A 12,242-nucleotide genomic window follows, 5' to 3' on the forward strand; every position below is an offset into this window, starting at 1 on the left:
AGGTTTCCTTCCCTGACAGAGTGGTTTAAGGGCATGGAAGCCAGAGGAACCCGGGGCAGTCCCGCTGTGCCTCTTACCAGTGACCTTAAGCAAGGGAGTTGCCCCGGGGCCCTGGCTTCCTATCTATAGAACCAGGCTGGTGTCATTGTGAGGGTTACAGGGTACTGGCCCGAAAGGGCCCGGAGGCGTGGCTTACCTGTCCCTGTCCCCGGCCCCCTGCTGCAGCGGGAGGCGGGGGGGGCGGGGTTCAGGGGAAGCAGGTGGAGCTCAGATTGTTCAGTTAACTGTCACCTGTCCCCTCCCCCTCACCACACACACCAGGGTCTGCCAGGACAGGCAGCCCCCCAAGGCTCCCACAGGGACCCAAGGCCACCAGGTGCCACACGAGGCTGCCTCTCTCCATCTGTGTCCCCCCCGTGGGTCCAGCCCCTGGCTTTTGCCAGACGGGCCACACAGCTGTGGGAGCCTGCCTGGGCCGAGGGTGGGGGAGGGACAGATTCCTGGGGCTGGTGCATCTCAGAAAAGGGGTTCAGTCTCCCTTAAGAGGCAACGCCCCCAGGCACCCCTTGCCAAGCTCCATGGGCCATGGGGACTTAGCGAGGTACATAGGTCAGGGGATGTGAAGCGTGGGAATGTCTGGGAGCAGGTCTCAGGAGTCAGGGTTCAGAGATGAGAATTCAGATGGTCCCCCTCTTGAGCCCCAGCGACCCCCTTCTTCCCACCCTGACCCAGATGACAGGCATCGTTGTTCCTTGGCCCCATGGATCCCTTGAGGCAGTCCCCCTCACCCAGTTCATCACGGGCCTCCAGCCCAAGGACCCTCTCCTGCGAGAGGCTTGGTTATGTGGGCATCGAGGCTGTGCTGGACCAACTCAAGATCAAGGCTATGAAGATGGGGTTTGAGTTCAACATCATGGTGGTGGGTGAGTGAGGGTTCGGGGCTCACAGGAGGACTGAGCCACGGACACCACCCTGTGGGCCTGGACGTGTCACCTCTCGGAGCCTCAGTCTCCCCATCTGTAAAGTGGTCCTGACAGTTGTACCTCAAAGGGGTGTGGTAGGTGGAGAAGTGGGAAATGCTGACTCATGAAAAGACAAAAAGCCCCAAAAGACAAATCACCCAAGAAGCCCCCGACTAAACCCAACCAGAACATGAAAAGGGGAGGCTTGTGTGGCAGGAAGTGGGGACACCCAGACTTAGATGCTGGTCCCAGGATTTAATGCCTACCAGTGTGTGACCTGGGCCCCTGACTCCTCGCTGCCTCAGTTTCCTCATGGGGTTTAGCATAGTGCCTGCCATCTAGGAGGCTCCCCATGGGTCAGCTGACCTGGAATTGCATTTTATACCTGCAAAATTTGGTAGGTCAAAAGCTACACTTCTCTGACTTCCCTGGTGGCCCAGTGGTTAAGACTCCAAGCTCCCAATGCAAGGGGCCCACGTTCCATTCCTGGTTGGGGAACTAAGATCCCAGTTGCCACACAGCGCAGCCAAAAAAGTAAATCAATATTTAAAAAAAAAAAAAGACATCAGTTAAAAAAGAAAACTACACTTCTCACAAAATAAACTGGACGCAATGGAACATGAAATGTCAGATGTATAGTACCAACTAGGCGTATTATTCTAAGGAGGGGGCACCCAATAGAAATGTTATGAGAGTCACATCCATAATTTTAAATTTCCTAGTAGCTTCCTTTAAAAAAAGAGAAACGGGAGAGATTGATTTTAATCATCTCTTTTACTTAACCCAATACGTTCCAAAAATACTATCATCTTGACATATAATACATAGAAAACATTATCCACGAGATTGTTTGCGTTCTTGTTATCATATCAAGTTTGCAAAATACGGTTTATTCCTTTACACCGGCAGTGCATCTTGGTGCAGGTTGGCGCGTGACCGTATTGCGATAACAATAGCCAAGGGTGGCTCCCACTCTGAATATCGAAGCCCAAAGGGCAATTTCAGCTACAGATACAAACGTGCATCCTGCCCTGTGATGTAGGATGTTTCCTACTGCGAGACAAGGTCCGTGGACTTGAGAAGCCAGCACAGCAGGGAGAAGGGACCATCTACAAGTACAGACAGCATGGAGATTGTCGTTTTTCAGTCACTCAGTCATGTTTGACTCTTTGCAACCCCATGGACTGCAGGACGCCTCGCTTCCCTGACCTTCACTACCTCCCGGAGTTTGCTCACACTCGTGTCCATTGAGTCGGTGATGCCATCCAACCATGTCATCCTCTGTCACTCCCTTCTCCTCCTGCCCTCAATCTTTCCCAGCATCAGGGTCTTTTCCAACAAGCTGACTCTTTGCATCAGGTGGCCAAAGTATTGGAGCTTCAACATCAGTCCTTCCAATGAATAGTCAGGGAATATTCAGCATGAGGGAATCTCACCAAGAGAAGCCAGAGACGAAAGAGCACATGCTGTGTGATTCCCAAGTAGAGGGTGGGTGGGCAGAGCTGCTCCTTGATGGTGCAAGTCAGGAGAGTGGCTGTTAACAGAGATGTGACTGGAGTGGTCTTGGGTAGAACCACGTGTTCTGTCTCTTCACCTGGTGCTGCATCTATCAGTTGTTTCATCTGTAAAAAGGCACTGACCTGCCCATCTGCAGAGGAATGGATAAACAGTGTGGTCTACCCATCTGGTGGAGTATTACTCAGCCATGAAAATGTATGAGGTTATGGTGCATGCTACAGTGTGGATGAGCCTGAAAGCATTATGCTGAGTGGGAGCAACCAGATACAAAAGGACAAGTATTGCATGATCCCATTTCTATGAAACATCCAGGGAATTCCCTGCAGGGCCTGTGGTTAGGACTCAGTGGTTTCAGTGACGAGGGCATGGGTTCGAGTCCTAGTTGGGGAAATAAGATTCCACAAGCTGCACAGCATGGCCAGAAGAAAAAGGGAAAAAAAGAAGTATGTACACAATAGGCAAATCCATGGATAGAAAGCAGATTAGTGACTGGGGAGTGTGTGACTAATGGATGTAGAGTTTTTGTTGGGTTGATGAAAATGTTTTGGTGCTAGAGAGAGATGGTGTTTGCACAGCACTGTGAATGCACTCAATGCCCCTGAACTGTACACTTTCAGTGGTTAAATGTTAATTTTTATTATATGTGTAAAATAATTTTTATTTATTTATATTTTATATTTTATTTAAAAATAATGTTTTATTTTATTTCTGCCTCAATGGAAAATGGGGAAGGCATTGAGCTGGAGACTTAGGATAATACACGCTTTTCTGTGTTTATGTTATACTTAAAAAATGGTTGACTTTCTGAGTTTATTTGAGAGTTTCAGAAACATGCCTAGCCCTTCTGCCATTGTTGCTGCCCTGTGGTTACTCGCAGGACAGAGCGGGCTGGGCAAGTCCACCATGGTGAACACGCTCTTCAAGTCCAAGATATGGAAGTCCACGATGCCAGGTCTGAGGGTGCCCATGCCCCAGACGCTGCAGCTGCACTCTGTGACTCACGGTGAGTGAGCCCCCGTCACCCCACCCCCACCCCACCCACCCAAGCCCACTCTTCCTCTCCACTCTTCCCCACAGTCATCGAGGAGAATGGCGTGAAGCTTAAACTGACCGTGACCGACACACCTGGCTTTGGGGACCAAATCAACAATGACAAGTGGTAAGTCCTCAGGGGAGGAAGGGAGGGCCAAGCCCTGGCTGCCCCGGCCCCTGCCCCTCCAGTCTCCAGGAAACATCAGGCCTGGAGCCACCTGGATGTGGCATCTTTGAGGCTCAGTTTATTCACCTGTACAATGGGTGTGTACAGCCGTCCTCCCAGGATCATAGGGATTTAAGTATGTAAAGGTCTTAGCTTGCTCTTAGCTTGCTGATGAAGGCATCGCTGATGAGTATGGCAAGGCAATAGAAGCCCACACTCCAGAATCAGGACCCCTGTGTTAAAGTACTTGCCGGGTGTACAGCCTGGGCCAGGCTGCAGATGCTCTCTGAGCCTCGGCTTCCTTTTTTGTAACTTGGGGGTGACGACATCCCCTGTCCAGAGTTGTTTTAGGCTCTCAAGGAGATGAAACACACTCACAGAAGCACCTGGGTGAGGCCTGGGATTCTTCATCCATAGACACCTGGCCTCCACCCCTTCCCCAAGGGACCCTGCTAACCTACACAGCTCTTTTGCTTGAATTAGAAAAAGGCAGTAGCATCCTTCACAGACAGGAGCCTGCATGGGATTCATCCCTACACAGCCTCATGGCGGGTTGCCTTTATGCAGTGCGCAAACTGCACATCTGTACAGGGAAGCCCTGTAAGGGCAGAACACCCAGAGGACCTGGGGGGTGCTGGTGGGGACTCCCGGCAAGTTTCTGAGGCTGGGCCATCTCCCGCCCCAGCTGGGACCCCATCCTGGGCTACATCAATGAGCAGTACGAGCGGTACCTGCAAGAGGAGATCCTCATCACCCGCCAGCGACACATCCCCGACACGCGAGTGCACTGCTGCATATACTTTGTGCCGCCCACCGGGCACTGGTGAGGTGGCTGAGCCAGCGGGCGGAGGAGGAAGGGACCCTGGCATGGGCTGTGGGCTGGCACCCGCTCATCGTGCCCTCACCACCATTGCCGCCCCACCTGAGCAGCCTGAGGCCCCTGGATCTTGAGTTCCTGCAGCGGCTCTGCCGGGCTGTGAACGTGGTGCCCGTGATAGCCCGGGCCGACAGCCTGACCATTGAGGAGCGAGAGGCCTTCAGGCACAGGGTGATCTGGGCGCCTGGGAATGAGTCTGGGGTCGGTGGGGGTGTGGAGGGGGCAGAGTTCACCTTAGAGTGGGCTGAGGTCACCTGTGTGTGGTCCACAGATCCAGGATGACCTGAAGACTCACAGCATCGAGGTGTACCCTCAGAAGTCCTTTGACGAGGATGTCAATGACAAGATCCTCAACAGCAAGATCCGGGTAGGAGGCCATCTGAGGTGGGGAGGCTGGTGGGACTGTGTCTGGGTGATGCACTGTCCATTCATTCTTTATTTTATTTTATTTTATTTTTATACTTTACAATATTGTATTGGTTTTGACAAATATCGAAATGAATCCTCCACAGGTATACATGTGTTCCCCATCCTGAACCCTCCTCCCTCCTCCCTCCCCATACCATCCGTCTGGGTCGTCCCAGTGCACCAGCCCCAAGCATCCAGTATCGTGCATCGAACCTGGACTGGCGACTCGTTCCCTATATAATAGTATACGTATTTCAATGCCATTCTCCCAAATCATCCCACCCTCTCCCTCTCCCCATTCATTCTTTCCATCTGAAGATTTGTCTCTCTGCAACTTGGGGAAAGGTCATAGATTTCTGGCAGACACAAATCTCCACTCGCAAACAAGGTGAGCAAGAAATTGGTCATATCAACAACACCCAGAATGGAAGAAAATGTGCTCAAATGATATATTTGATAAGGGACGTGTATCTTGAATATAAAAAGAACTGTTACAGATCAACACTAAAAGACAGGTGGGACTTCCCTGGTGGTTCAGTGGTTGAGAATCTGCCTTGCAATGCAGGGGACGTGGGTTCGATCCCTGGTCTGGGACCATTCCACATGCCCCACCCCACCCCCGGGGCAACTAAGCCCGTGCACCGCAAGTACTGGGCCCACGAGTCACAGACCTTGAGCCCATGAGCCACAACCACTGAAGCCTGCATGTCCCAGAGCCTGAGCTCTGCAGCAAGAGAAGCCACAGCAATCAGAAGCCCGTGCACCACAACGAGAGAGCAGCCCCTGCTTGCCCCAACTAGAGAAAGCTGGCGCAAAGCAACAAAGACCCAGTGCAGAAATAAATCACCAAAAAAAAGAACTCTGACAAGCCAACAATAAAAGACAAATAGCTCAATTTAAAAATGGACAAGGAGTTTCCCTGGTGGCTCAGGGGTAAAGAAGCTGCCTACCAATGCAGGAGACTCGGATTCAATCCCTGGTCTAGGAAGATCCCACATACCACGGAGCAAGCCCATGTGCCACAACTACCGAGTCTGCACTTAGAGCCCGGGAGCCGCAACTACAGAGCCCAAGTTCCACAACTACTGAAGCCTGCTGACCCTAGAGCCTGTGCGCCACAAGAGAAGTCAAAATGGACAGAGACTTCCCTCGCCATCCATTGGTTAAGACTCATGTTTCTGATTCAGGGGACGTGGGTTCAACCCCTGGTCAGGGAACTAAGATCCCACAAGGCATGGCAAAAGAAAAAGACAATGACAAGCGTTAGTGAGGGTGTGGAGAGACCAGAACTTTCACACACTGCTTGTGGGAATGCCAAACGGTGCAGCCACTTCGGAAAATGGTCTGGCAGTTCTTCAAAGGTTAAACACTGTTACGATATGGCCCAACAATTCCACTCTCAAAAGAAATGGAAACCTTATGGCATTTTAAGACCAAAAAGAAAAAAATAAATAAATGAAAACTTATTTTGGTATAAAAACTCATACACAAATGTTCACATAACAGAACATTTAGAATGATCTGTAACAAAAAGTGGAGACAATCTAAATGTCCATTAACCTGTGAATGGACAGACAAATGTGGTCTATCCATACAAGGAAATATTCCTTAGCCATCAAACGGAATAAAGTTCTGATAGATTCATTCTACCATGTGGATAAACCTTGAAAACGTGATGTTAAATGAAAGAAATCAGACACAAACACCATGTGTTATGTGATTCTGTTACATGAAATGTCCAGGATGGGCAAATCTACAGAGATAGAAAATAGACTTGTAGTTTCCAGGGGCTGGGAGGTTTATGGCGAGATGGGGAGTGACTGCTAAAGGGTTCAGGCTTTCATTCGGGGTGAAGAAAGCGCCCTGGAGTTAGATTGTGGTGGGTTGCACAATCTTGTGAATATACTGAACTGAATTGCTAAAGAGAAGAATGTTATAGTGTGTAAATTATATCTCAATAAAGTTGTAGAAAGAAAGAGAGAGAGGGAGAGAGAAAGAAAGAAAGGGATGGAAGGAAGGAAGGAAATAACTCATATCTTCATTTTCCCTGAAGCAACTGAATTCCACGTCCAAGCCCCAGTCTCCCTGTCCTTGTGGTACATTCAAAGTCTGTCTTGTTCCTAAAAAGCACCTGGGTGAGGCCTGGGATTGTTTGTCCATAGACACCTGGCCTCCACTGCCTCCCTGAGGGACCCCACTAACTTACACAGCACTTTTGCTCGGATTAGAAAAAGGCAGTAGCAGCCTCCACAGACAGGAATGTGCATGGGATTCAGCCCTACACAGCCTCGTGGTGGGTTGGCTTTGTGCAGTGCACAAAATGCACATCTGTACATGGAAGCCTTGCTTCCTGTCTGGCCCCCAGTTCCTCCACACAGTCTCTCTTTCCGCTCCCCACTGGAGCAATGAACAGTATTTCCTGTGAAAGATTCAAAGAGCTTTGACCTTCTGCTTTCTGTCCCAAGGCCAGCAAAGACAGCAGCCTGGTCACAACTGGATTAGAGCTGGGGGAATAAAAAAAGTTTTTCAAATTAACCTCTCAATAAATCATCCAGACATATAACATCTGTTGAGGGTCGAATACTGGCTGGTGCCTAATAAGTGTGCAACAGATAGCTATTTTTTTAGTATTTGTTTAATAATACCGGGTCTTAGATGCCTCACAGAAACTCCTAGTTGGGGCATATGGGATCTAATTCCCAAGCCAGGCATCAAATCCGGTCCCCTGCATTGAGAGCTTGGAATCTCAGCCCCTGGACCACCAGGGAAGTGCCCAACACATAGTTATTTGCCGGGGTCCAGCCCGTTTGGATCCAGGGATTCCCTTGGGAGGACGGCGTCGGTGACTGAGAGAAATAGAGAAAGAGATAAGGAAAGAATTTTGCAGTTAAGAAGATAGAGGAGAGAAAAGAGGCTGATATTCCTTGGTTTACGCAGAAAGCCAATAAAGCCCCAGCACAGCACGGGACTTGCTCTGTTCACGTAGGCCTCAGGCGCCCTCTTGAATAGCTGAAGGTGCCCCACCTTAGGCACCGTCTCGAGTGGGTCTTATAAGCCCAGGCAGGAAAGTGAACGCAGAGGGGCCCCTGAGCTCCAGGGAATTAGACTGAAAAGGAAAAGGAAAGAGAAAGAACGACATGGGGAGACCAAGCCTGATGAGCATGGCCCACACTTTATTTTCTAAAGTAGTTTTTAATACCTTAATTTGTGCATAGAGGATAATGGTGGGGGAGGGTAGAGTCAAGCAAGGTCAGCAGTCCTTGATCCTTATTGAAGCCAGGCTTTCTTTCTGCAAACTTATCATATGCAAAAGCTTTAGGTGATTTACATCATCTTCTGACCAGGAGGCCTGTTAACATTTTATGACCCTTTCTTCAGAAAACTTATTTTTCTCTAAAGATGATTATTCTAAAATCAGGCGCCACCCTCTGAAAGCATTAGATAAAGCTGCATTCCTATAGGGCAAAAGTGTGGTGGGCTATAACAAGAAAAGAATTAACTCAAGGGTCCAAGGTTACAAACATTAAAGCTACTACTTACAATTCTTTTTTTTTTTTTTTTTTTTTTACTACTTACAATTCTATATACCAACTATATTAATCAATACACTCCCAGGGACACAGTAGGTAAGGGATATAGAAACTTGGCAGCAAGCATTAGCTCAACAAAGAAATCCTCTACTAGTTCTATTCTAGCAATTTTAACTCTCTGAGAAGCTCTGCATTGTTAGAATATCTTAAGCTTCCCGTGCCTCTCGTGGTTGGGAGGCTGTGAGCAATCACATGCGTAGCTGCAGGAGTCCGAACAAACCTGTCAGGCAAGCTAGAAAGTCATCAGAGGGGTTTGAATTGAAACACCTATTAAGCCCAGGAGACTTATTAACTAGAGTTTTAAGTTGATTTTCTTACAGAGAAAGGTGGTCGGGGATAGCCCCCAGTTAATGTCAGAGGAATTGGTAAAAGTCATAAAATAGTAAAACAGACAAATTCTGGTTTTGGGGTAGATGCTCGGGCAGGTCCAGGGGGCCTCTCGAGCCCTGACTCGCCTTGCCCGTCAGGGCTCTCCCGCATGACCTTGTCATGGGTGGGAACTCCCGTGCTGGCTCCCGGCAGTTATTATTATTAGCATCAATTTATTCCCATCGCAGCCTAATTCTTAAAAATAAAAACAAACCCCCATTCTGCACTTGAGAGCCTAATCTCCACTTGCAGCCATGAATGGGCTTCCCCAGTAGCTCAGTTGGTAAAGAATATACCTGCAATGCAGGAGACCCCGGTTCGATTTCTGGGTTGGAAAGATCCACTGGAGAAGGGATAGGCTACCCACTCCAGTATTCTTGGGCTTCCCTCGTGGCTCAGCTGGTTAAGAATCTGCCCACAATGCGGGAGACCTGAGTTTGATCCCTGGGTTGGGAAGATCCCCTGGAGAAGGGAAAGGCTACCCACTCCAGTATTCTGGCCTGGAGAATTTCATGGACTGTATAGTCCATGGGATTGCAAAGAGTCGGACATGACTGAGCGACTTTCACTTTCACTTTCTAGCCATGAACAAGTAAGAAACTGGAATTTACAAAAGGGCTTAGCAAACCTTTTTTTTTTTTTTTGGTGAAGGGCCAGACAATGGTATTTTAGACTTTGCTGCAATTACTCAGCTCTTCCAAAGTAGTATGAAAGCAAAATAGACAAGAGTAAATGAATGGCCAGGGCTGTATGCCCATGAAATTGACTGCTTTGGTCCAAAAGCCATAGGCTGCCAGCCCCTGGCTTACAATGTTCTCTCTCTCTTTCAAATTTCTTTTATTGAAGTATTGTTTATTTACAGTGTTGTGTTAATTTCTGGCTTACAGTAAAATGATTCAGTTACATATAAAATTTTCCATTATGGTTACAGGATATTGAATACAGTTCCCTGTGGTATACAGTAGGACCTTGTTTTTATCCATTCTATATATAATAGTTTGCATCTGCTAATCCAAACTCCCAACCCACCCTCCCCCACCCTCCTTCCCCTTGGTAACCACAGCTCTGTGCTCCACGTCTGTGAGTCTGTTTCCTACGTAGGTTCATTTGTGTCATATTTTGGATTCCACATATAAGTGATTTCACATGGTATTTGTCTTTCTCTTTCCGACTTACTTCATTTAGTATGATATGGCATTGCTTCATTCTTTTTATGCCTGAGTGATATTCCACTGTGCATGTGTGAGTGTGTGTGTGTGTGTGTGTGTGTGTGTGTGTACACACCCCACATCGTCTTTATCCATTCATCTGTCAAAGGGTGTTAGGCTGGTTCCATGTCTTGGCTATTGTAAACAGTGGTGCCATGAACATAGGGGTGTATGCATCCTCAAATTATAGTGCAAAATTGTCTCTTTTAACCTTATACTAATGGTTAAAGGTGATCACTTTTCCTGTTTCACAGGTAAGAGATAGGACGTGAACGGAATTGACATCACTAATGTACTCTGAGTAACACTTGGTTTCCAAGACTTGTTCTGCTAAGCCTTTCATCATGCTAAGCCCTTCCCAAATATTCAGAGCCCTGCATCGGTGCTATCGCGTCTCCCATTTTACAGATGAGGAAACCAAAGCACCGATCAGAGTCTGTGCCCTCCGACTTCAGACATCTGTGCTCCTCCTGCCACTTTCTGTCCCCACAAAGGGCAGCATCCTGAGGGTTCATACCTTTTTCTCCACGTCCCCAGTGGGGCCAACCCTCCCATCTTGTCTCCTCCCTGCAGGAGCGGATCCCCTTCGCTGTGGTCGGGGCCGACCGAGAGCACATGGTGAACGGGAGGTGTGTCCTGGGCCGGAAGACGAAGTGGGGCATCATTGAAGGTCAGTTCAGGGACCCTAGGGAGGGCTCAAGGGAGAACAGATTGAAAAGTGAGGCTCAGCCTCTTGCCCTTGCCATCCTTACACCCACCAGAGAGCCGGGTTGGGGTTTAAGCCCAGAGCCGGAAAACAGGCAGACCTGGGATCAAGTTCCTTTGTGCTTCTGGGTGGCCCTGGGCAAGATACCCAACTCCCTCAGTTTCCACACAATCAAACGGGTATCATGAAATCTTCAGCCTCACAGGATGGGTGGAGGGGGAAGAACCACCACTTTGCATTGAAACCTGGCACCCAGGAGGCACCCTATTCATTCACCAGAATTTATTGTGGGCCTACTATGTGCCGGGTGCAGTACGTGAAGGGATACAGTGAAAGTGGGACCAACAAGGTCCTTGTGCCCACAGAGGTGGCCAGACAAGGACAGGTGGGGATGCACAGAGAAGGAAATGTGTGGGGTCGGGGGGGCACCTGAAGGAGCAGAGAAAGTCCTGTGACTCAACAGCCGTTTATAGGAGCCACCTGTACTAAGGGCTGGGGACACAGCAATGAATGAATGAATGGGAGGGGGGTTAACACAGGGAGAAATGTGGGGAGGGGCAAGCAGCGGCAGGGGGTGGAGGGGTGCAGCATACAGCCCACACTCAGGGTTTGGTGCCGTGTCTTGCAGTGGAGAACATGGCCCACTGTGAGTTCCCCCTCCTGAGAGACCTGCTTATCCGGTGAGCCAGTGGGGAACCCGGGAGGCTGTGGGGGCCCCCGGGGACGCCCACAGCCCGCCCCACTGATCTGCCGCCCATCTCCCAGCTCCCACCTCCAAGACCTGAAGGATATCACCCACAATGTCCACTATGAGAACTACCGCATCATCAGACTGAAAGAAAGCCACGCACTGCCCCAAGGGCCCGGCTGGGTGAACCTGGCCCCTGCCCCATCCCCTGCCCCCACGGGCACCCGGGCCAGTCCCGGGCCTGCGAAGATGTGCCGGTGGGCCGAGGACAACTCAGATGAGGATTTCTAAATGAGTGCTGGGTGGCCCCCCAACACGCAGCTGTGTACTCGAGCATGTATTAAAGGTGGACATTGCTTTTTATGAAAAGCTGTGCTTTGAAAACATGAGGCATTTTGTAAATGACTTCTTTGAGCTATCCTCCAATAAAAGTATGGTTCTTTCTAAAGTAACAGTGTGAGACCCCAGGCCCTCGGGAGTCTTGAAGACCTGGGAGGGCTTATCTTGGACAACCCGCCCCCTCTTCTGCCCAGAACCGGGGTCAAGGTCCAGATCAGGCACTGCCCTCGGTCACAATGCCTCCCTCCCACAGAGGCGTCAAAAGATGTGACCTGGAGCAAGCTGCTTCCTCTGGTGGGCCTCAGTTTCCTCATCTACAAAATGGGGATGAGACTATCCCCACACTACAGTGCTGCTGTGCAGATAAAATGAAGTGACT

The 12,242-nt window shown here is 49.4% G+C and overlaps 1 protein-coding gene across 2 annotated transcripts; it reads left to right on the forward strand.

Moving 5' to 3' along the window:
* The first annotated feature begins 292 nt into the window (after nucleotides 1-292).
* SEPTIN12 (septin 12) lies at nucleotides 293-11,960 on the forward strand. 2 transcript variants are annotated; one of them, XM_025274705.2, is made up of 10 exons: nucleotides 293-376; nucleotides 733-923; nucleotides 3,358-3,483; nucleotides 3,558-3,639; nucleotides 4,364-4,501; nucleotides 4,609-4,726; nucleotides 4,827-4,922; nucleotides 10,704-10,800; nucleotides 11,465-11,516; nucleotides 11,602-11,960. In XM_025274705.2, the coding sequence occupies exons 2-10, from the start codon at nucleotides 761-763 to the stop codon at nucleotides 11,813-11,815; spliced, it is 1,086 nt and encodes a 361-aa protein (XP_025130490.1). In that variant the 5' UTR covers nucleotides 293-376; nucleotides 733-760; the 3' UTR covers nucleotides 11,816-11,960. The 2 variants fall into 2 exon arrangements, with proteins under 2 accessions (XP_025130490.1, XP_006054964.1); XM_006054902.3 differs by lacking the exon at nucleotides 293-376 and having other exon boundaries at nucleotides 395-923.
* Nucleotides 11,961-12,242: the final 282 nt, after the last annotated feature.

The sequence above is a fragment of the Bubalus bubalis genome, chromosome 24 (assembly GCF_019923935.1).
Source record: "Bubalus bubalis isolate 160015118507 breed Murrah chromosome 24, NDDB_SH_1, whole genome shotgun sequence".
Lineage (NCBI taxonomy): Eukaryota > Metazoa > Chordata > Mammalia > Artiodactyla > Bovidae > Bubalus > Bubalus bubalis.

Coding starts and splice junctions, on each gene's coding strand:
- SEPTIN12 (XM_025274705.2), top strand. CDS start 761: ATGGATCCCTTGAGGCAGTCCCCCTCACCCAGTTCATCACGGGCCTCC. Junction 4,923..10,703: donor TCCTCAACAGCAAGATCCGG/GTAGGAGGCCAT, acceptor TCCTCCCTGCAG/GAGCGGATCCCCTTCGCTGT. Junction 11,517..11,601: donor CTGAGAGACCTGCTTATCCG/GTGAGCCAGTGG, acceptor CCCATCTCCCAG/CTCCCACCTCCAAGACCTGA.